This window comes from Nicotiana tomentosiformis, chromosome 2 (genome assembly GCF_000390325.3).
Source record: "Nicotiana tomentosiformis chromosome 2, ASM39032v3, whole genome shotgun sequence".
In the NCBI taxonomy this organism is placed as follows: Eukaryota; Viridiplantae; Streptophyta; class Magnoliopsida; order Solanales; family Solanaceae; genus Nicotiana; species Nicotiana tomentosiformis.
In genome coordinates, this window is record NC_090813.1 from 72,744,716 (window position 1) to 72,765,841 (window position 21,126).

Consider the following 21,126-nt stretch of genomic DNA (forward strand, 5'->3'; position numbering starts at 1 on the left):
AAAGTTTGCGAGGTCGAATGATCAGCTTGCAGATATTTTCACCAAGTCCCTCACTGGTCCTCGTATTGGTTATATATGTAACAAGCTCGGTACATATGATTTGTATGCACCGGCTTGAGGGGGAGTGTTAGTTTACAGATATGTACACAATATAGTCTTGTTTCACATTGGAATAGGAGCAATATGTCCTTGTAAAGTATAACTATAAATAAAGACCTCTTGTATTGTATTGAGTATCTAATATCAATAATATATTTTCTCCCGTACTTTCTCACAGTAACTAATACAAGGAACAGTGAGGGACTTGGTGAAAATATATGCAAGCTGATCATTCGACATACAAGGCTACTAGACTTCCCCTGAGCAACAAAACCAGGTGGTTGCTGATAAACAGAAATTGGCCGAAAGGTCGCCGGAAACATTTGAACATAGTGAGACTAAGTCGAATTCCATACTACAAAATAGGTTCTAAAACACCACCAGAAAATAAAAACTTTTCTGTTCACGCCGGAAAAAATAAAAGTTGTCAGAATTTGATGTAATTTTTAAGGTTAGGCTCGGAATCACTAGACGAGTAAGTTGTCCTGAAGAAGTTTTGTCAAAAAGTGACCGGAATGGCTCACACGTGCCGGAAAAGTTATTGTAGCTCGACGGAACCCTAGTTCTGGTGGCGCGTGGAGGCGCGTGAGGGACTTTCTACCAGAGCGATTGACTGGGGTTTTGTCGCCTGACTTTTCCGAACAAGATGGTAGTGTTGGTTTTTGCACAACACTTACCGATGAGGAGATAACGCAAATCAATCTTGAGTCGTCAACCGGAAAGACGCACGGTGACTGACTTATGGTATTTTGATGCTTATGGTAGACATATATTAATCCAAACGAAAAGGGATTTACAATTGCTACAAATTAAGACTGAGCCAGTGCTATTCGATGTATGCAATTTATCATTCTAATGGATTTAAATGCTAAAAGTCTTTTGCAGATTATCACAATGCACGTTGAGTTGACTTAGGAGTAAAAGTTAAGTGACTGTCCACACATCCAATAATATCAATGCCAAAGACAAAAGATTCTATAAACTACAGGCATAATATTTTAAGCCAAGATACAAACAAACCCGCATCAGAATGTTCTGGCGCGAATAGAGCAACCTCAGGGAACCTAGAAAAGTTCTATAGGTAACACCTTATCAAAGGATTCGGCCGCGAATAGAGCAACCTCAGGGAACCTAGAGCTGAATGCTTCATAAAATATATTCCACCACTCTTGCAGATATCCTTCAGGAGAATTGATAGCTGAAACAATATCACAGATATCACATATCATTACTCCAAAGCCCTGTATCACGTTAACACGTAACTTCAACTCCATTATACATGTCTCTCTAAATTACTGAAGGGCGGTTAATACAGTACTTTCAAAAACATTCAACAGTAGATAACTAGAATGTACCACATGAATCAAAGAGAATGACCTCAACTTATTAGCAAACTTTTCAAGAACAACACGATCAACAATCTACCATATGGTCATATGTAAGAATTACAAAACTAAGCATGAGAATTTTACAACCCTTTCAGGTAAATAACAATCATTACTAAAACACATATCTTAATTCATTAGAGGATCAGTTTTTAGCATCTGATAAAAGAATAGAATTCATTAAAAGGAGTTACTTACCAACAGGATTTGGATTAGCATTAATTTCTCTGGCGAATACCTCACCAGTCTGATGGAAACCTCTCTTAACCATGTAATTAAGAATGACAACTTCAAGTCTGAAAAACACAAACAAATAAAAGAAAAGCATGACTAAAACCAGTCAAACAAAGGGGGAAAATCACATACACCCAAAATCAAATGAAAAGTAGACAAGCACAGATTATCAAGAGTATCAATCATTAAAAATGTAAGTATAAAACAATTGAGGCGTAGTAGTTTTTGCTATAAAATAATTGGCGAACACATAAAAACTTACAAGCGTCGAGCCTCCAAACTGGCCATGATCACCAAAAACAAAGCGTTACTTAATCACAGAAAAGGGAAGGGAAAGAAGGTTTGAGCAAGAACAACTGGGAAAGATGAAGAAAGAGTCTCAAGAACCAAAATCCCACTTGGATTACAGACAGAAGAATGCAGAGAGAGAGAGAGAGAGAGAGAGAGAGAGAGAGATGTGGTGACAGTACCATGCAAAAGTGTAGGGAAAAAAATAGCAAAACACTGGATTTAAATAGAGAAATGGTGGCCCCTAGTATAGCGGTAAAAATGACAATGACACAGTTTTATCCTTTGACCATTTTACCTTTTGTAAAGTATTTTTTTTGATTGAAAGTACCATAAAGAAAAACAAAATGCAAATAAAGAGGTGTTAATGCAGCTCAGAAGCAAAGTTACAACAGAAGCCAAATCTAAGAAGGAACCACGGTAAAAGAAGATGAATGAATTGTTTGTCCGAGCCTGAGTTTTTAGGTGACAAATAGAAAACAACTTTTACTGCATTATTTAACCTTAATGCTTCGAACCAAAAAGACGTGACAAAAAAGACAGTGAACCTTCTTAAATTTGAGCTAATCTAATAAACTTTTTCACAATTAGACAATCACTCATTCATTTTGACCATTTCGGTTTCTAAGCAATGTTTTTAGCTGAATTCCATGCAAGATGGGTAAAACTCGTAAATACCTCAAGAAGAAACAACGTCTCACCCCTGTTTTTTCTTCTTTTTTCCCATTTTGATTTAACATATCCGAATTGAAAGTATAAAAATAGTTTACACTATCAGTGTAGTTTAATCTATTAACCATATGATCTACAATCTTTATATGCTACATTGTCAAGCTTGTAGGCCATTTGTTACGTGTTATGAAATACCGTGATAGTGTAAAAACGATATTTTCACGGTAGTGTAAAAAGTAACAATTAGGGAGTTATCAATCAATTTAGAGAAGTATAAAGGTATTGAATAATTTTGAAATACTCAAGATCATATGACAACTGAAAACTGAGATTAAAAGGTATGATCTAATTTAGATATGATTTAATTGTTGCTAACCACTTACGCTTTTCGAAGGTCATGCATTCTTTTATTTTATCCCACTAATTAATTTTGAATGCTAGTTACCAAAAAATGGTAGTCAAGTAATTTATATCAATAAAAGTCATGCCATTGTGATTATGCAAACTCTTATTACATAATCTGAGACAAAAAAGATTGATAAGATGGTATAGCTTAAGTAAGAAATTAAATTATTGTTAAATAGATACTATTTATTTTTAAGTCATCGGATTGCACCACCAAGGGGTGTGGTGGGATGGATGGGATCCCTCCCCCCTTAACCAGAGCTCTCAGGTTCGAGCCCCGGAATGAAGAAATCCTTTGGTGGGGAGCATTTTCTCTTTAAATGGGCCCTACGCGGTGTGAATCTTGACAAGTCAGGCCAATAGGTTCCGAATGCCATATGGTTATACCGAAAAGAAGGCATTGGACTGCCTATTAAGATTTATCCAGCGGTTTTTAATAGTAACACTAACAAAATGTCTTAATATTTGTTAAAATGTTCTGTTGGACCGCATATTACGATAAAGGAAGATTTTCATTAGCTCCAAACATGCATGTATGAACACAGATAAATGTGGTTAGTTAGTAATAACATCTATATATTATGCAAAGATTAACATCATATTTCTTTTTAAGGAGCATTTAATCATCTAGTGCTATTAAAAGACATCACTTTGTCGCTTAAAGCAATGAGACTATGCGAAGAAATGGATTATTGCTTCATAGGTGAAGCCATGCACTTCATAGATGTGTGCGCTTCATAAAATAATACTCAAAGTGACCTCAATAACAAACGGTCAATTCTTTGTATCTCAACTTTGAGCTGGATTAGTGTCGACATTATTGTTTGTTGAATACTGAAAGTAGTTTTTTTAATTACAATTTGATCATTATAATACTAAATTCATATATATTTGATATTTTTTAATGTCAGAATAGTGCACTTCATTCCGAAGAATTGTGTACTTAATTTCTCGCTCTTCGATTCACGTCCCATGGACCTTATTGCCTTTTTGCTCTTTCGCTTTTAAAAACAATGGTTCTAGGTGATAAATTGTGTAACCCGCTTCATCTAAATGGTTAAACTACTAAAGGAGTATACTTTTATTTACTTAATTATGTTTCAAACAGCTCCCTCACGTACATGTTTGAGTATTTTTTTGTAAATCAACCATGTGAATTTTTTCTTTCTTTTTAACAATAAGTGATGGTGAGACTTGAACGTAGGACTTCTATCTGCTCTGTTACCATGTTAGATTGTATCAACAATAAAAATCATGTTAGATTGTGTAACCATCTCTTTTAAAAACTTAAGTTGTTAGAGAGAATAGACTTTTATCGACTTTACTATGTCTTCAACACTACTTCCTAGGAAAGAATATGCCATATTTGAGCAATTGTGATTCCAAAGCAAGGCAGTTTCAAACCCCATTTGACATATCGGAATGGCTTGAGATATGCACCAAAACAACGTAAAGTTTGATTCTTGCATGATTGAAAATGATTAAAAATCGATAAAACATGATAACTGCATTTACCATAAATCTTGAATTCGATAAAACATGATAAGTGCATTTATCATAAGTCTTAGAATAATTCACATGTTATTATTTGCCCCTATGTCAATGTTAATGATTTGTCAATTTTTAGCTCTAACATAAATATTATTTAAGAGAAAAAGCATTTTTAGTAACTATTTTGACATAAAAGGACTTCGGTGAGGTAAATTCATTCTCAGAATGAAGATTAAAAGTGTATGTTATATTCCTCGAATAATCACATGATGATGACAATATCTTGGAAAAATAGACAGTAAGTACTAATTCTTTTTTATTTAGGATGGTGATACGATGGAAACATTTTCCAAACGTTTTTCAAATATTTTCTGAATTTTTTTAGATTATAGATTGAAAATAATGTTAGCGAATCAGATAGCGTTTTGATGAAATTTTTGAATACTAAAGATTGATTATAATGTCCAAGTGTTGGTAGGAGAATAGATATGAAATTAAGAGTTGAGATAACTTCTACCCAAGAGTGAGGGAAGTCATTTTTAGACCATGTCAGCTGACAAATAATGTTTAGTTTGTCTGCAATACTCTTTGACTTTATCCAGTTTATATTTCCAGGAAAATGGAATATGTGTGTCTCTGCAGCTGGTAGAAAAGATGATGCACAGAGGGAATGGAACACCTTAAGGATGATCATTCGGCCCTTAGTCCTAATGAGTCTAGGAAAACCCTTCTTTGTCCTAGATATTAACTTTATTTTCCAAAGAAATAATCCAACAAATGCTGTCAATTAGTTACATGATCTTGTAATTATACATTTTATCACTTATTCCAGGTACTACACAAAATCAAAGATTTGAAGTGGGAATCTATTCCTCCAAAGTAAGGATTATTTACTTATTTTATCCAAATCGATTAATCTAGTTATACAAAGCTTACTTGACAGTTTTCAAGTATACTTTTTTTGATAAGGTAAATTGTATTAATCAAAAGGGAGAGAACTCTCGTATACACGAAGTATACCAAAGACGTAGAGAATTTATATCAGAACATGATTCTCTACAAAAAAACGCCCAATCTTCTATACAAGTAGGGGCTAAATGAGTGCACCAAAAAGCGATCAAAGATAAAAGACTATTCTTAAGATGTGAAAAAGGAGACTCAATCTCCTCAAAAGCTCTTATATTTCTCTCCCCCCATACTACCCACATGAGAGCTAACGGGGCGAACTTCCACGCCTTCTGCTTTCTTCTTCTCCGAAAATCGCCCCAGCTATGTAACATTTCCTTTACAGTGCTTGGCATCACCCATTGAACACCAAAAAGATTCAGGATTGCCCTCCACAAAGCAGAGGACACAGGGCAATGCAACATAAGGTGATCAACTTCTTCCCCTGAGCTTTTGCACATGTAGCACCAACTAACAAGTGTAATTCCCCTCTTTCGGAGATTTTCAGCAGTCAAGATCACTCCCCTTGCCGCTAGCCATGCAAAAAAGCACACCTTCGTGGGCGCCCTAGGAATCCAAATCGAGGAGTATGGAAAAGTGGTCTCCTCTCTCACCAACATACTCTGGTAAAAGGACTTTACGGTGAACAAACCATCGCCACGCAAGCCCCATCTCCAAGAGTCACAGGATGGCTGAAGCCTGTCTTGCCCGTATAGCAGCGCCAACAAAACTTGGAGCTCCGCAATCTCCCAATCTTGCATGTTTCTCCTGAATGAGAGGTCCCATACTACCCCCTTCAAGCTCCTTGCGAATCTGTTGGACCATCAGTTCTTTCTGGTTTGAAACTCTGAAGACGTGGAGGAAGGAGACCCTGAGAGTATCCTCTCCACACCATCTATGATTCCAAAAGCTGATTCTCCTTCCATCTCCCACCCTATAAGTGATGTTGCCACTGAATGCTTCCCAATTCTTCATGATACTGCTCCACATGCCACACCCGAAAGGTGTTGTGATCGCCTTGGTCCTCCAACCCCCTCCCGTTGAATCGTACTTTTCTACTATGACCTCCTTCCATAGAGCATGCTCTTCTACCCCGAATCTCCACAACCACTTCCCCATTAAAGCTCTGTTAAAAACCCTAAGATCTTTCACTCCAAGTCCACCCCACTTCTTTGGGGAAGTGATTGTCTGCCAATTCACTAGATGAAACTTTCTAGTTCCATCCGCCGCATCCTACAGAAAGTTCCTTTGAAGTCGCTCCAGTTTTTCTGTGATGCTCACCGGTGCTTGCAACAGTGATAAGTAGTAGGTGGGCATACTCGATAAAGTGCTTTTGATAAGCACTTCCTTACCTCCTTTTGACAAATACCGTTTCTGCCACCATGCTAATCTTTTTTCAACCCGTTCGATCACTGGATTCCAAACCGTAGTATCCTTATATGAAGCGCCCAAAGGGAGACCCAGGTAAGTAGTGGGAAGGGAACCCACCTTGCATCTGAGAACACCAGACAAGGCATCAATATTAGTAACCACACCTACCGGGAAAATCTCACACTTGCCGATGTTGATTTTGAGTCCTGATACTAACTGAAACCACTGCAGGACCTGCTTCAGGTAGGTCAACTGATTCATGTCGGCATCACAGAAAACCAGTGTGTCATCCGCAAAAAGCAAATGTGAGACTCTTTGGACACTGAGCACCCCAATCGGAGCTGAGAATCCTCTCAAGAAACCTCCGCCCGCCGCACGATCCATCATCTTGCTCAGAGCATCCATCACTAGAATGAATAACATGGGGGATAGGGGGTCACCTTGCCTGAGACCCCTGGAGCTGCCAAAGAAACCACACGGGCTACCATTAACCAGAACAGAGAATCTGACTAAGGAAATGCAGAACTATACACCAATGCAAATCAAATCTACAACATTGAATAACAAAAGCTGAAACATACCTGCTAAGAAGAAGAAAAGTACTTGACGAAAAAGCCAAGTCCAATATAACAGCAAGACACAAACCCAGCATTAAAAATGCAACTCTTTAGCGTATTCCTTGTAGGACCCTGAACCCAAAAACGAAAAATCAACTACAACAGAGGAATTTAAAGTTTTAAAAAAACATATTTGCGAAGAAAGGGGAAAAATATACGGACGTTGATTCCAGGAGCCAAAGCTCCAGCCTGTACTGCTTTTGCCGATGATACTTCTTCTCTTCTACTCGATTCCTTCAACTCCATTTTTTTTTAGTGATTTGTGAGTGCTGGGGTTTTGATTGGGATTATTAACAATGAGTAAGATACAACCAAGGTGTGAGAACCATGAAGTGTCAGTTCAAATCTGGAGGTAAATACTAGGTAATTTCTTGTCATCTATCCAAATCTTGTTGCATAGAGTTACCTGTTACGTGTTACTGGTAAAATGTGACACTATGCGCAAGCTGGCCCGGACACCACGGTTATAAAAAAAAAAAAAAAACATTTAACAATGAGGAAGATTTTGGGATCGGCCCAATCAGGTTATTAAATTGATTGTTTGATCCTATTTCCGTTACATCAAAAGTTGATAATCGTATAATTATAAGTAACAATTTAAAAAAAAAAAAATTAAAACAATCCCAAATCAAGCCTAATAAATACTCCTCCCTAAAATGTATGAGATATAATTATATTCAAAAGTATGTCAAATAAAATAAATCATTTTAACTAATAATAATGTTTTTTACAAACTTTCCAATTTAAGAATTTAACTACATTAATTATTCATTTTAAAACTTTATCCATAGACTAAATTTTTATATTAGGTATTTCATAGACAATTCTAATTAACATTTTAAATTCAATTTCCAAACAATAAAATAGGGAAGAGAGTACAATGTCAAGATTAACTAGAGTCTGAAACTATGAATCAAAGTTTGTGACTGTTTCTGTAGTGATACAACCATTCAAATAACTCATTCCAGGTAAATGGTGTGTATCCCTCAACAAAATCAAGAATATTGTCTTCTTGCTTTGTCCCAAGTAAAAGTCATAAACCAAGAAGCATCAGTAAATTAATAATGGAAGCTGAGAGCATGGGGTATAGCCGCAGAAACTGGCATGCAACAAAGTATCACTGCCATATCTTGATAGTAGGTCATGACTCACTGAGGCTATGGTTCCTGTCGGAGGTGAATCTGCAAATGAAGAAATTATATCATCATGTGCTCGGTGTGGCCAAGTTCTGTGGCTCTAGTACATTGGATTCCACAGCTCCAGTAACTGCAACAACACTCGACATGTTACTTCCCCTCATGAAATATCAAAAGAATCTAGGATCATCTAAAAAGTTATCTGTAACACGGTTTGAGATGTTTACATGTGAATAGTCCTAGGTTACATTTGTTGTTGTGCAACTATATAGACATTAATCAAGCCAAGTCTACAAAGAACTTAATCTACGAGCTCAAAGCTTCAGCAGAAATTCTGTTAAGCATACCTCATGAGAACCAATCGCCAAGAGTTAAGCGCGGTCAGGGTGGAAAGTGCATGACTGGAACTTATTGCCACTGGAGCAAAGTTCATGTAAACACTTTCCTCCGCTAACACACCATATCCGTGCACTATCCTCGCTCACAGATGCCAGGAAATTCCCGCTCATATCCCAACAGATTGAACGGACGTCTCTGACATGACCCTGTATATCAAAGAAAAGGAGACCACTTTGATATGATACAATAATGCAGCATAGTAGAAATTTAAAACAAGCTTAACCGGGAATAGACAATCTTACTTCGAACTTTTGTTGGATGCTGTTAGTCTCCACATCAAATATATTTATAACATTTCCTGTAGAACTTGCCAATAAGTTCCCAAATCGAGGTTGAAATCTAACTTGTCTACTACCTCCCTGCATTTGTACCAAGAGCAAGTCAACGAACCTTTCGTGAATGGATAATAGCTAATTCTCTAGAAAATCACTTAGTTTAGACACTGTACTTTGCCTCGCTGAACGTGATTATGGATGTTGGTTCAAATAATATTATGAAACTCAACCCTTTTATTTCCTAAACTATCGCATGTGTATTTACATGTTGAGGCCTACTGATCTTGAAAACTTTGAAATTGCTCGCAGGTAAGTAGAACAATAAGAAAAACATTTTCCACAATCTAAATGCAGGAATTCAGGAGAACCGATTTGAAGATGACTTAGATCAGGTAGATATGTCAGCTCAAAATTGAAATAGAACAGAAAAACAGGTAATACCAAAATATGGAGGCCCTTCCTATGTCAAGCAGAGGCACCTCTTCATCAACGTTTAAAAAACAAAGAAGTAGAGATACCCACCTTAAAAATGAGTTTGCAATCGCCCTCATCGACATCCCACAGTCTAATCTCATCATTGCTATCACAAGAGCTGAGGAGACCGGCCTTTGTTGGATGAAAATCTGTGGACATCACATGCTCAACGTGCCCGACAAGGCTTTTGAAAGGGTTGCTTGGCTGGATTAAGAAAAAATGGTGAAATAGGTACAGTATCATGGTAGTAATAGACACAGAAGAAAAAGGGAAGAAACTCAAGATATTAGACAGTTATCATTATTAGAAAAGTCCTGATAACCATAAGAAGAAGAAAAAGATATTCTGAAGGTCTAGAGACTGCAAAAGATGTTTTGGTAACAGCAAGTTCCTCAAATATTGAGTCAAATGAAATGTGTTAGACAGCACAAGATGATGATTCTGTACATATTAGTGATAAATCTTTTATCCTCAGTGCAGAGATAATGAATGTGGCAGTGAACGCCAATTGATAATAGAGTCTGAGTAGCTGCTTGCTAAAAGAAGAATATGTAATCTCATCTAAGTAAAAGGAAAACAATCAGGATAATAATAGCACAGAAATAGAAGAAATAATGTTGACCAAGAACGACGAAATCGTAGAAGTTTAAACTTGTGAATACATATCCTGGTTGATTTGACTATGCTGACTGCTATTTCTGAGATGGATGGAACTTGTAAAAGAAATAACTGAAAGACTCATTTGCCAAGAACTTGGTATGGAAAATCGAGGTAGTACCTTGGCTGCATCCCATAACATCACAGTTCTGTCAAAAGAGGATGTTGCAAACACCATTGAGTTTGGTCTAAAACGGATATCTGTAATGAGATGAGCATGACCTTCTCCACATTTAACATCACTATTTTCCACGTCCCAAATTACAACCTAAACATAGATCGTACAAGTTCGTTAACAGGAGAAACTGAGAGAAGCGCTCTCCCATTAAAAATCCTTTTATAAGCAAAACAAACCTTCCTCTCGTGACCAGCAGTAGCCAACAACTTTCCTTGTGAATGGAAGTGGCAACATAGGAGCTTGCTCTTTGTTGCGTGAAGGCTTCCAATCTCTTTAATAGTGATGCCTGCAACGCAATATGAAGTCAATTATCCTTTATGCTGATAACCAGCAATTTATCCAACAGGGTAAGAGCCTCAAAAAGTCGGAAGCTACAGTGCTTGATCTCAAACCCTAAATGTGACACCACACATTCTTTTCATTTTCCCCCGTTTTAAGATACAATTATACAGAAGCAATATAAAATCTTGCAAATTTCACAACAGAAGCTTACAGATGACACCATCTATTTGCCGCCATGAGCAGCTGCCACATCACTACTTGCTTTTAAGCAAAGAGGTTCATAACAAAGTACAATATCTTACATCAACTATACACCTTCAGATATGTGCTATGAATCTTCCACTAGTCCCCTAAAACACTAGTGGCATCTGGATGAATGAAGCAGGGTATAATGCTAATAAACTTAGCACGATTGGGTTTGCTTGGGGTAGTGTTATTCCTGAACATAAGAGAATTAGATGCACGAACTAGCTGGGTGAGGTTAGAACCTAACAAAAGGTGAGACCGGTTATGTACAGTTCAACATCAGAGCCTAAATCTAAACTTGTAAAATGATTCATGGAGGATTAATTTCTGTTGACTGTCAATTATCTAAATTACTATCTTTTTTAATATTAATTTTTTTTGACCCATTAAGCTTGTTGTAAGTTGTAACCTACCTTTCCGGTCAGATTCAATGCAAGCAGCAATACTTTTCCTCAATGCAGCGAGTGAATTACTTGCAGCAATCAGACCAGCATCTCCCCGGGATAAGTAGCTGTCGATATTGCCATTCATAATATGATCTGTAGTAGCTTTCTCTTTCCCAACCTACATCTCAGGAATATATTAAATGAGCAAGAATAAAGTTGACGAAGACTACATAGACATTTCATACTCATTCGTCCAAGTGACTATAAAGGTGACAGAAACAAGAATAAATTAAGAAAGGGAAGTCCAATCCACAAAAAAAGATGCAAATGTCAGCGGCAGAGTGAAATGGAAACACCAGTACATGAAGGGCTTTAAGAAGTAGATGCAGAAAATGATCTTACAGCTGCCAGAGAAATCGATGACGTTTTCCTCTTTCTGCCACTCTGATTCAAAACACATGTAAATAAATTAGTCGCCAAATAGGGGAAGATGCACATGTCTCCATTAAGTCTTGTACTGCTAAAATATTGCTGAAATTTGAAGATATTCAAATCAAAATCAGTTACTTGCTTTATGATCTAAGACCAACCTTATTTGAAGACTGCAATCTCAGCTGGTTCGCTTGCTCCTGCACTGCAATTTGCTTCCCAGAATCTTTCATTTGCTTTCCTCCTATAGGAGCTAATATTTGCTTGTCAACTGGTAAATTCTTCGGGGTTCTTTTATTTTTATCACCAAGCATCTGTGCAATACCGGAGGAAGAAAAATAGAAGAAATAGTGAGGCAGGAAAAAGATCTCAATCACAGAACATAAAATCCTGAAAACCAATACATGGCCTATTTCACGGCTAAAATAATTGCAGCGTGCTACAATCACTAGGAGCGACAGGATTAGTTGAGAATTCAACTTACTCCTGCATCTTTTCCACTCGATCCAGCTTGAATGAGCACACGATTGAAATCACCAGAACTTGCAGGGGCAGGAAAGTTGATCTTATCAAACGTTTGAACTGCCACTTCTGGTAAGGCATCCTGTTGAGGAGAGAATTTAGTTCTCAAAAACTGTTCCTTTTGAGTTGGTACTATTACACTAGGATGTACTACTTGATGGCTAATGACAGGGGGAACTGGGCCAACTCCCTGGGTTGAATATAAAAGGAATGAATCAACTTAAATTTGAACCCGAACTAAAACACCATAATGGACTATACATTTCTATTGATGCAAAAGTTCGAGACACTCACAACTAACGGCCATCCTTGATGAGATGATTGTTGGAGAAACCTGTTGTTCCCTGCAGGTACAATGCAAAAAAAAAATCACAGGAAATTTGAAAATTAAAAAAGAGAAAGATAAGGAGATCTAAAAGTGCATAAAATGCCAACAGAAATATTGAAGGGAATAAATTGGCTAATCTACTAACATGATGGCACATTGTACAATCTATTAACAGCAACAACTAAGCCTCAATTCCAAGCTAGTTGGGAACATTGTGCAACCTATCGTTAAAAAGTATTTGAAATGTCATCTATATGATCACTGCAAGAACTTCTCCTGGTGGTTATTCTGAAGAGAACATGCAAGCGCAAAGCACTCATCACACTGATTATTTTGCTGAATCTAAGTCTTAAGATAATCTGCTTATTCATACTTCCTTCTGTGTTAGTTTGCCTAGTGTGTTTTTCTATGACAACTTCCAGTGATAATGAATTGAATCTTCAAAGTGAAACTGGAACTAGAACAAGGAAACATAGTAGTAAAGGATTGGTCAGCAAACCAACGGAAATCAATTGCATACACAGAGCATCATCTTCAAAAATCAAAAGTTAAAAAGATGCAAAGGGAAAGTGCATTGAATCAGAGTTCTATTTTCAGAACTTTATTGAATGCCCCCACTGTATACTTGTTCTGGTGGATCTTATTCCTAAGCTGTCATATGTTCATCCTTTTATTACTTCAACCTGCAACATGCATCTTTGTTCAAATGGGGAAGAGTGTCATATATAATCTTAGTTGTAAAGATGTTACTAAATTTAATGCCTCACTACCCATTGGCATAATCACCAAGGAAATGAGAGTCATCAATAGCTACCTCAGCTAATCTGATTAAGCTGACCTCAGTTTTTCATCCTTGAGCTTTACAAGTCAAGTTCAAACTCAAGCTCAAACATCGAACTAGCTTCAAATTGGAGTAGAGCTCAACAACAACTATGCCTCAGTCGCAAACAGGTTGGGGTCGGCTATATGAATCCTCGCTTCTTTCTCTAAATTGGAGTAGAGCTCAACTCAAATAAAGTAGACAAGTTCAAGCATGACTTAATATAGTAACAAGCTAATTAAAAACCTCGAACTCGAGTTCAAGCTCAAATTACACCCACACACACGGATAGTATAATAGATTTACATCTTAGAATCAAATCGGAAAATATTTTCACATTAATATCTATATAATCTTTTTATTCTCTATGAATGTAACATTAAAGAAAACTCTTAATGGGGTTTACACCTAAGTTGCTCTGACACGGCAGTTTAGGTGCGCACCCGTGTAAACACAACACTGGTGTGGGTGTGGGTATGGGATCCGTACCGGATCTGGTCAAACGATTTTGGGTACTTTTACCACGACGGACGAAAAATTCGAGACAAGATATAATTTGATTCCCGAAATCAGAACCAAAACTAAGGTAATTTGAAAAAGTGGCATACCTTATCTAGAAAATCAATCCTTTACTTTCTGCTTTTCCTCTTGATCGGGCAGAAAGAGCAGCATAGAGCATCAATTGAGAATGGAGAAGACGGAGCCTTCGAGAATTTGGGAAAGCTTGACAGACACTAACTCTAATTTTTATATTAATAATTAGATATCTAATCTAAATTATAAATGAAAGATAACTATAAAATAGTTAACTTGTAGGAGAATCCGAGAATGGAAGAAAATCAAGAAATCATGCCTACAACTTGAAAATAGTGAAGAAATTCACATTTGACAAGTTATAGGTAAGTATTCCACAAATATTTCTCATAATTTAGAGATATTTTTATATTTTTAGAATTATTTTTAGTTGGATCCCCGCACATATATCCGTACTAGGATCCATATTCCCGAATCTTAGAATTTACATCTCGAATGATCCGATCTCTAGATCCGCACACCTGCCTGACACCTGCACATGTATCCGAGCAACTTAGGTTTACACTTATGTCAAAATAATTATTTTCACGAACATTAGTCGACCTTAAAGTTACATATGCCTGAATTGTTAAAAAGACAAGCTAAGATTAAGCGAGTTAAGTTGTATTTTCGAACAATGCGGCTCACTTAATAGCCCTAACTAATTGAACAAAGCCACCTTAGGCCCATGCAAGCCACATTTATAAATCTATGGCACATGTAGTTCCTATCCTAATTAGTGTCCATGTGGCTTGGCTAGGTCAAGAAGAGATTCGCGTAGAGACAATTGCTATTCGAGAATCTATTTCTATGTTAGCTAGTTGGGCAATCTTTCCCATGGTAGTCCTCCTTTTGGCCATCTTTATTTGGCGATACTTGTATGTAGCAGGTCATGTTAGCTCTATATGAGGGTCTTTCAAAGGCTAAAACGGCCCTCATCAATCCCTCGTCCTATTTTTTACTCTTTTATGTGAACGTGAACAATGGCAATTTACAAGTTGTAAGAGGTCATCACTTCTTTGAGGGGAGGTTAACACCGTTACTTGTCTCATATTAGGCAAGTAGGTGCCGCATATGTGCTATAGAAGAACTTGCTTAAAGAACCATAGTGAATATCATACTAGCCATTCATCGTATTGGACTAGTGCTCAAGGTTAAGAAACTCAATTTGGAAACTTAGGGTGGTCAGAAAATAGATGGAAAACGATCGAGCTCTTATTGCATATAGTCCGGGTAATATTTTTATCAAGGTGGCATGACTCACCAATATATTTAGGCACATTCAAGTTGAAGCTATATATTTCGGTTTGAAAATGACTCGAGCGTGATTAGTAAAGTTAAAATACTTGAATGATTACCATATTAAGACTAGTAGAAGAAATGTAAAAGAAAAAACCTTTTGAAATGTTAAAAAGTACTTAAAAATAATATGAAATGCTATTACTGTACTTCAATTTTATGGGATCAAGATCTCACTTTACATGTAAGGAAATAGGTCCAAGGTCATTAGGAACAAGCTAAAGTAGAAAGTAGGACACTTTTATTAAGGTTGGTGGTGTAGGTTGTAGGATAGATGATCTCTTAAGATGAATGAGAAAGTCCTATGAACCTACAAAGTGAGTGCCGATGTTCAGGATCTTTAGTTCTGAGCAAGGACTTGACATGTTGAGGAGGACTTTTTCTGCTGCATCTAATAGTCATATCGCCTGTGATGATACTCTTTATTTATGACAACTCCTCTGCAACCTCGACAAGATCGGATTTTATCAAGAAGAGTATGATTAGGAGATTCGTGAACAAATTTGGTGTGTCACAATTAATCCAAATGAATACCACGAGGGAGCATAGGGCATGCATGTCGAAGAAAAGTTTGTTTTATTCCCATATTCTGTAAAATATGACTCCGGTCATGCTAATCACAGCTAAGATCGGTCAAATCGCACATGATAGGACCCTTTATTTATGACTTCTCTGCAACCTCGAAAATATCGGATTTCATCAAAAAAAGTATGATTGGAGATTCATGAACATATTTGGTGTGTCATAATTAATCCAAATGAACACCCCACAAGGAGCATAGGGCTATATGCATGTTGATAAAAATTTTGTTTTATGCCCATGTTCTTTAAAATATGATCCCGGCCATGCTAATCGCAGCTAATGTCACTTGGAAATTCATTATCTCTTTATTGATCCAATAAAGTGGTTGATGCAAGATTCGTAGGAGAAGGCGCCACCATATTTGCATAACAAAATGTTTATATTTATGCTTATATTGGCTGAGCACATTTATTAAGACTTGTATAAGAGGAAAACATACAAGCTTTCCGCTTTGGTATATACTCCTTTGCTTTTCCACACTCTTTAAAATGGTTAAAGGGAAAGAGAAAGAATTCCTAACTGGAGGTTTATGTATTTCTCCACCCCCAACAAGTAGTAGTCATAGATGTACTTTGAGCTTCTAATTAAACCTTGCCGAAATCAGAATAACCTTAGATTAAATGATTTTAGACACTCGAAAACGAGTAAACTCTGAAATAGGTTCCCTTGACTGGAGAATACCTGAGAAAATGCAGTACTTGATTAACGTTAAGGACAATGGATTTAGACGCTTTAAGATGGCTTCAAGCTGAGTCTCATTATCTGAGCTTGTTTGGAAGAGAGATCAGCTACATGACAAGATATGAAGGAAGAATTTTGTGACAGGAGTTTCCATTTGGATCGTTTCTAGCTCAACGACATAAATGTCAGGTCCCAATTTGAGAAGTTTTCTGTAGTCACAAGAAATTCCATTTGGATCGTTTCTAGCTCAACGACACAAAATTCAGGTCCCAAGTTGAGAAGTATTTGGCCGCTCTTAAGCCATTCTTGCTGCTCTATGAGATATCATGTGACTGCGCGAAGGACCTTAGAAGGTCAAGCTTCCCATTTAGGTGGATCCTTTGCTTTTCTCTAAGCTGGTAAGGTCTTGCTGGTTCTGTACCACTGACTAACAGGCAGTGAAGTAAGAAGAGAGCAGCTATCAGTGTAAACACTTCATTATGTGTGTTAGATCTTTTGTTTTCAGAGCTTCAAGTAGAAAAGACTGGTAACCTTTATGGAATTCAAGGGAACTGAATTCTGATCTTTTTTCCCTTTTACCAACTTAGGGAACTCTCTTCCACCTATAGTCTCCCTCCTATCCACCTTAAGATGTCGAACAGGCTACAAGGAAGTATTCCCCGTCCCTTGAAAAATAATACTCCCATTTTCCCTTTATTCTTTCCTTCAACTGAATCTTGAATTTCTGAATCTTCCTCAATCATATGCATACTGCTCCAGGACACAGCTCATCTTTTTCAAGTCTGTTTCTGATTCTTCCTACGTTGAATCTAGGTTTCCCCAGTACTAATCCAAGGAAGGAGGATATTCAAAAAATCAAACAAGGATTCCCACCTTCCGAAAAGATCTAAGCCAAACCACTTTCCTGAATAAACATCCGCTATAGGAACGAAAGATATAGTCTTTTGCTTGGTTTTAATACTCATCTGGTTACCCCAAGAAATGCTTATTCACTAACCAACAAAGACTGATATTATTTAATAAGCCTATAAAGGGTAAGCTAATCCCATCTGTGAAAGGTTAGTCCAAGCCACAATGGTCAATTTTCCTAATATGACCACCAATAGGAATCTTAGTCTTTCGAAATTTAACTAAGAGATTGACCATGCATTTCTCCAGCTTCATCTTTTCTATAAAGCAATACTACAAACTTTCCAATAGAAGCATTATTACTTGATACGGATCACTATCACAACTTCTGTCTCTTCTGTGTTCCCCGTGTGGATTTACCTTCATAATCACCTATAAAAGACTACTTTCAAGAGTTCAATTTAATTTGTTCTCCAACACAACAAGGACCAATTGCATTGTTGCAATATTATCACAATTAGCGCTATAACTTCAATCATACATCGTTCTAGATGTAACTATATCATCTCAAACCTAACGCTTCAAGCCCCTGATCCTGAATCTACCAATGTACCATTACTTTACGGGTAAAAGATAGATACTCAAGACCACATCTACATGGTCGTGGTAAGCTTTGACTTGTACACTACAATAGTATTGCATCCTTTTTCCACCAATAGCAAAAGCAATAACAAACTTCCCGAAGAGCTTTTTCTCCCAGATATCTATTTGGTTCAGAAAATAGCAACAAATATCTAATAATAGGGAGAAAGCAACCACTATCATTTAATGCTTAATACCTTTTGAAATGTTTGAATCGGAAGTTATTCAACACAAAAACACTAAGGTTGTAGTCACAGTTAAAGCTGGTATTACAAGGGAGTCAAATGCTCAATATTATGAAGAAGTAACAGATTGTTCATGCCTCTTCATCATTTTCAAAGATGATAGGTGATCCCTCTCTCATTGCATGACTTTCTTTTCTTTTTTTTGATAAGGTAAATTGTATTAATAACTAAGTAGCAGCTTTCTCAAAATATCAACTTCTCCATCCCATGCTTATAGGAAGATAGTAATCAAACAATCTTCATTTGGCTAAAAGGATTTGATGCAGAGCCTGATAGCAAGAGCAGCAGAGCGTCTGTTATTAGTTTCCCACCAAAGCAGAGAAATGTTTAATTTGTCCTGGAAGGACTAATAACTAACAAGTACATCAGCAAAACCTAGTTATGGTAGACATATAATAATCCAAAATAAAAGGGATTTATAATGTGCTGCACATTAAAAGTGAGCCAGTCCTCTTCGATATATGCGCATTTATCCTTCTAATGGATTTGTTCTTAATGCATGTTGAGTGACTTGTAAGAGAAAAATCAATCAACTGTTCACATGTCCAACATTATCAATGCTAAAGACAAAAGATTCTACAAACTAAATGTGAAATATATTTAAAGCCAAAATATAAACAAACCCGCATCAGAAGGTTCTGGCAAATGAGGCAAAGCATTTGCAGGGGCGCGAATATTTGGTCCCAATTGTGTAGCTCCTCCAAAGTTTATACCAGGCATGTCATCCTGGGAAGAATAAAACCTTTTCAATTATTTTCAAGTAATTATTAAAAAGCTTGCAAATGTTTTGGGGAAAGTTAAACATACTCTTGCATTCCACTGTGGAGGAACAGTTGGAATTTGCTGCAATGGATAGCTGAAGGACATGAACATACATCATAGAAATTAGAAGATTCTGATACACAAACTTCAACAACCAACGTAATGTTTTCACATACAAAACATGCATGTATTATCAAGATAATGTGAAAACTCTATCTCATATTACCGGCTAAGACAGTTGGTTCTAGTACTAGAATAAAGAGCATGTCTTGATAGCCAAGTTTTGCAAGAAACTCTTGGCATTTAATATATCAGAAGGTCATAATAGCAATACACAGATAGAACAAGAACGTGATTTTGGTCAATCTTCTTTTGTTGCCTTAGTGGCTTAAGACGATGACATCAGACCAAGGAGAACATAGCCTCAACTCAAGCGCTCAACCTTTATCCTCGTTGAAGCGACTTGGCAGACATTGTAAAATAGATTAAAATATGGAAAAATGGTCAGTTTAGCAATAAACATAACATGCTATTACCCGGAATTGCTTGCAAATGGAAGCATGCCATCCATTTCACTCATCTCAAGAAACTGTGAGCTTGATGGCATGTCTCTTGGAGGAGATAAATTTGGTAATTCACAAATGGATGACAATAAATCTGAAATCTTAGCATCCACTTGAGGAAAAAGCCAAGCTCAACATAACAGCAAGACACAAACCCAGCATCAAAAATGACATCTTTAGCGTATTCCAAGTAGGAGCCTGAATCCAAAAGCAAAAAAACAGTAACTTGAATCAATGAATTTAAAGTTTAATTGAATTGTAAATAAAAGAACAAGAACAATGAGGAGAAGGGGGAAATTATACAGACGTTGACTCCTGGAGCCAAAGCTCCAACTAATACTGCTTGTGCTGATGATACCTCTTCTCTACTCGATTCTTTCGACTCCATTTTTTGTGATTTTGAGAGATGGGATCTAATTGTGATTTTTTTCTTAACCTCCAAAAACAGGAAGAAAATAATGAGGAAGATTTGGGAATTGTGATACCCAGTAAATTGGATCAGCTACACTTGGGCCCAAACTAACTCAGGCCCAATACACTTATTTTTTGAAGGATTAATCCAAATAGCCGTCCACTCGACCACTTAAACAAAAAATGATGAGATATAATATATGCATAATTTATGAATTATATGTATATAATTGGGTATAATCAATGTATAATTTATGTATATGACTAGAAAAAGTAAACAATGAATATGACCGACTATTTGTGCAAAGATGTTATTTTTTGACTTCTTAACTAAAAAAAAAAAGATAAAAACAAAAGAAGAGAAAGATAAATTACATGCTTTTTTTTTGGACATGAATTTTATTTGAAAAAAAAACATTAAAGTGTTCTAGGGAAACTCTTTATTTTACTTGAAATAGTCCTCACATAATCTTTTTTCAACTAAAAATTCTTTATTTTAAATTGAAGTAATATTTCAAGCGGTATTTTAAAAGGCTTTCTTGGGACTCGTCACGGGGTTCATCTCGAGGTGAGGCACTATTAAAATGCACGAAGGCTCACGTGTGGGGCTTAGTTCTGAGACTTGTGCCCTAAGCGTCCATCTGTGCGCCCAAGATACGCCTAACGCTAATCGCTCGGAACTCGCCTACCAATTCCTAATGTTGTCATGCGTCAAATTTCCTAATTAGCACTGTTGGCCCTAAAAACATCTTTAAACAAATAAAAGATTAAAGTGGGGATATTATCACTTTTAGCCCACGCCAGAAACTATTTACATCTGGTAGCCGAAAAAATGTATAAAATTTATATTTTTTTGTATATATATATATATAAATTTTAT

At 36.6% G+C, this 21,126-nt stretch overlaps 2 protein-coding genes across 3 annotated transcripts in view; both read right to left on the minus strand.

Moving 5' to 3' along the window:
* LOC104110573 (transcriptional corepressor LEUNIG-like) overlaps window positions 1-8,769 on the minus strand; it is a 19,681-nt gene extending 10,912 nt beyond the window's left edge. Inside the window, exons 1-5 of one of the 2 annotated variants that reach the window (XM_070195571.1) lie at window positions 8,660-8,769; window positions 7,914-7,953; window positions 7,670-7,776; window positions 7,472-7,579; window positions 1,683-1,780 (exon numbers count right to left, since the gene is read on the minus strand). In XM_070195571.1, the coding sequence (XP_070051672.1) occupies window positions 1,683-1,780; window positions 7,472-7,542 (169 nt within the window). In that variant the 5' untranslated portion in view covers window positions 7,543-7,579; window positions 7,670-7,776; window positions 7,914-7,953; window positions 8,660-8,769. The remainder of the gene's footprint in view (window positions 1-1,682; window positions 1,781-7,471; window positions 7,580-7,669; window positions 7,777-7,913; window positions 7,954-8,659) is intronic. The other variant, XM_070195570.1, reaches the window with a different exon arrangement.
* Window positions 8,327-20,024, minus strand: LOC104109060 (transcriptional corepressor LEUNIG-like). The gene is made up of 14 exons (XM_070195572.1): window positions 19,809-20,024; window positions 19,318-19,366; window positions 19,134-19,236; window positions 12,786-12,835; window positions 12,454-12,681; window positions 12,131-12,283; window positions 11,943-11,984; window positions 11,568-11,718; window positions 10,803-10,912; window positions 10,570-10,716; window positions 9,840-9,995; window positions 9,285-9,401; window positions 8,991-9,188; window positions 8,327-8,773 (listed from the first exon to the last, which is right to left on the minus strand). The coding sequence occupies exons 1-13, from the start codon at window positions 19,877-19,879 to the stop codon at window positions 9,015-9,017; spliced, it is 1,551 nt and encodes a 516-aa protein (XP_070051673.1). The 5' UTR covers window positions 19,880-20,024; the 3' UTR covers window positions 8,327-8,773; window positions 8,991-9,014.
* Between the last annotated feature and the right edge of the window lie 1,102 nt (window positions 20,025-21,126).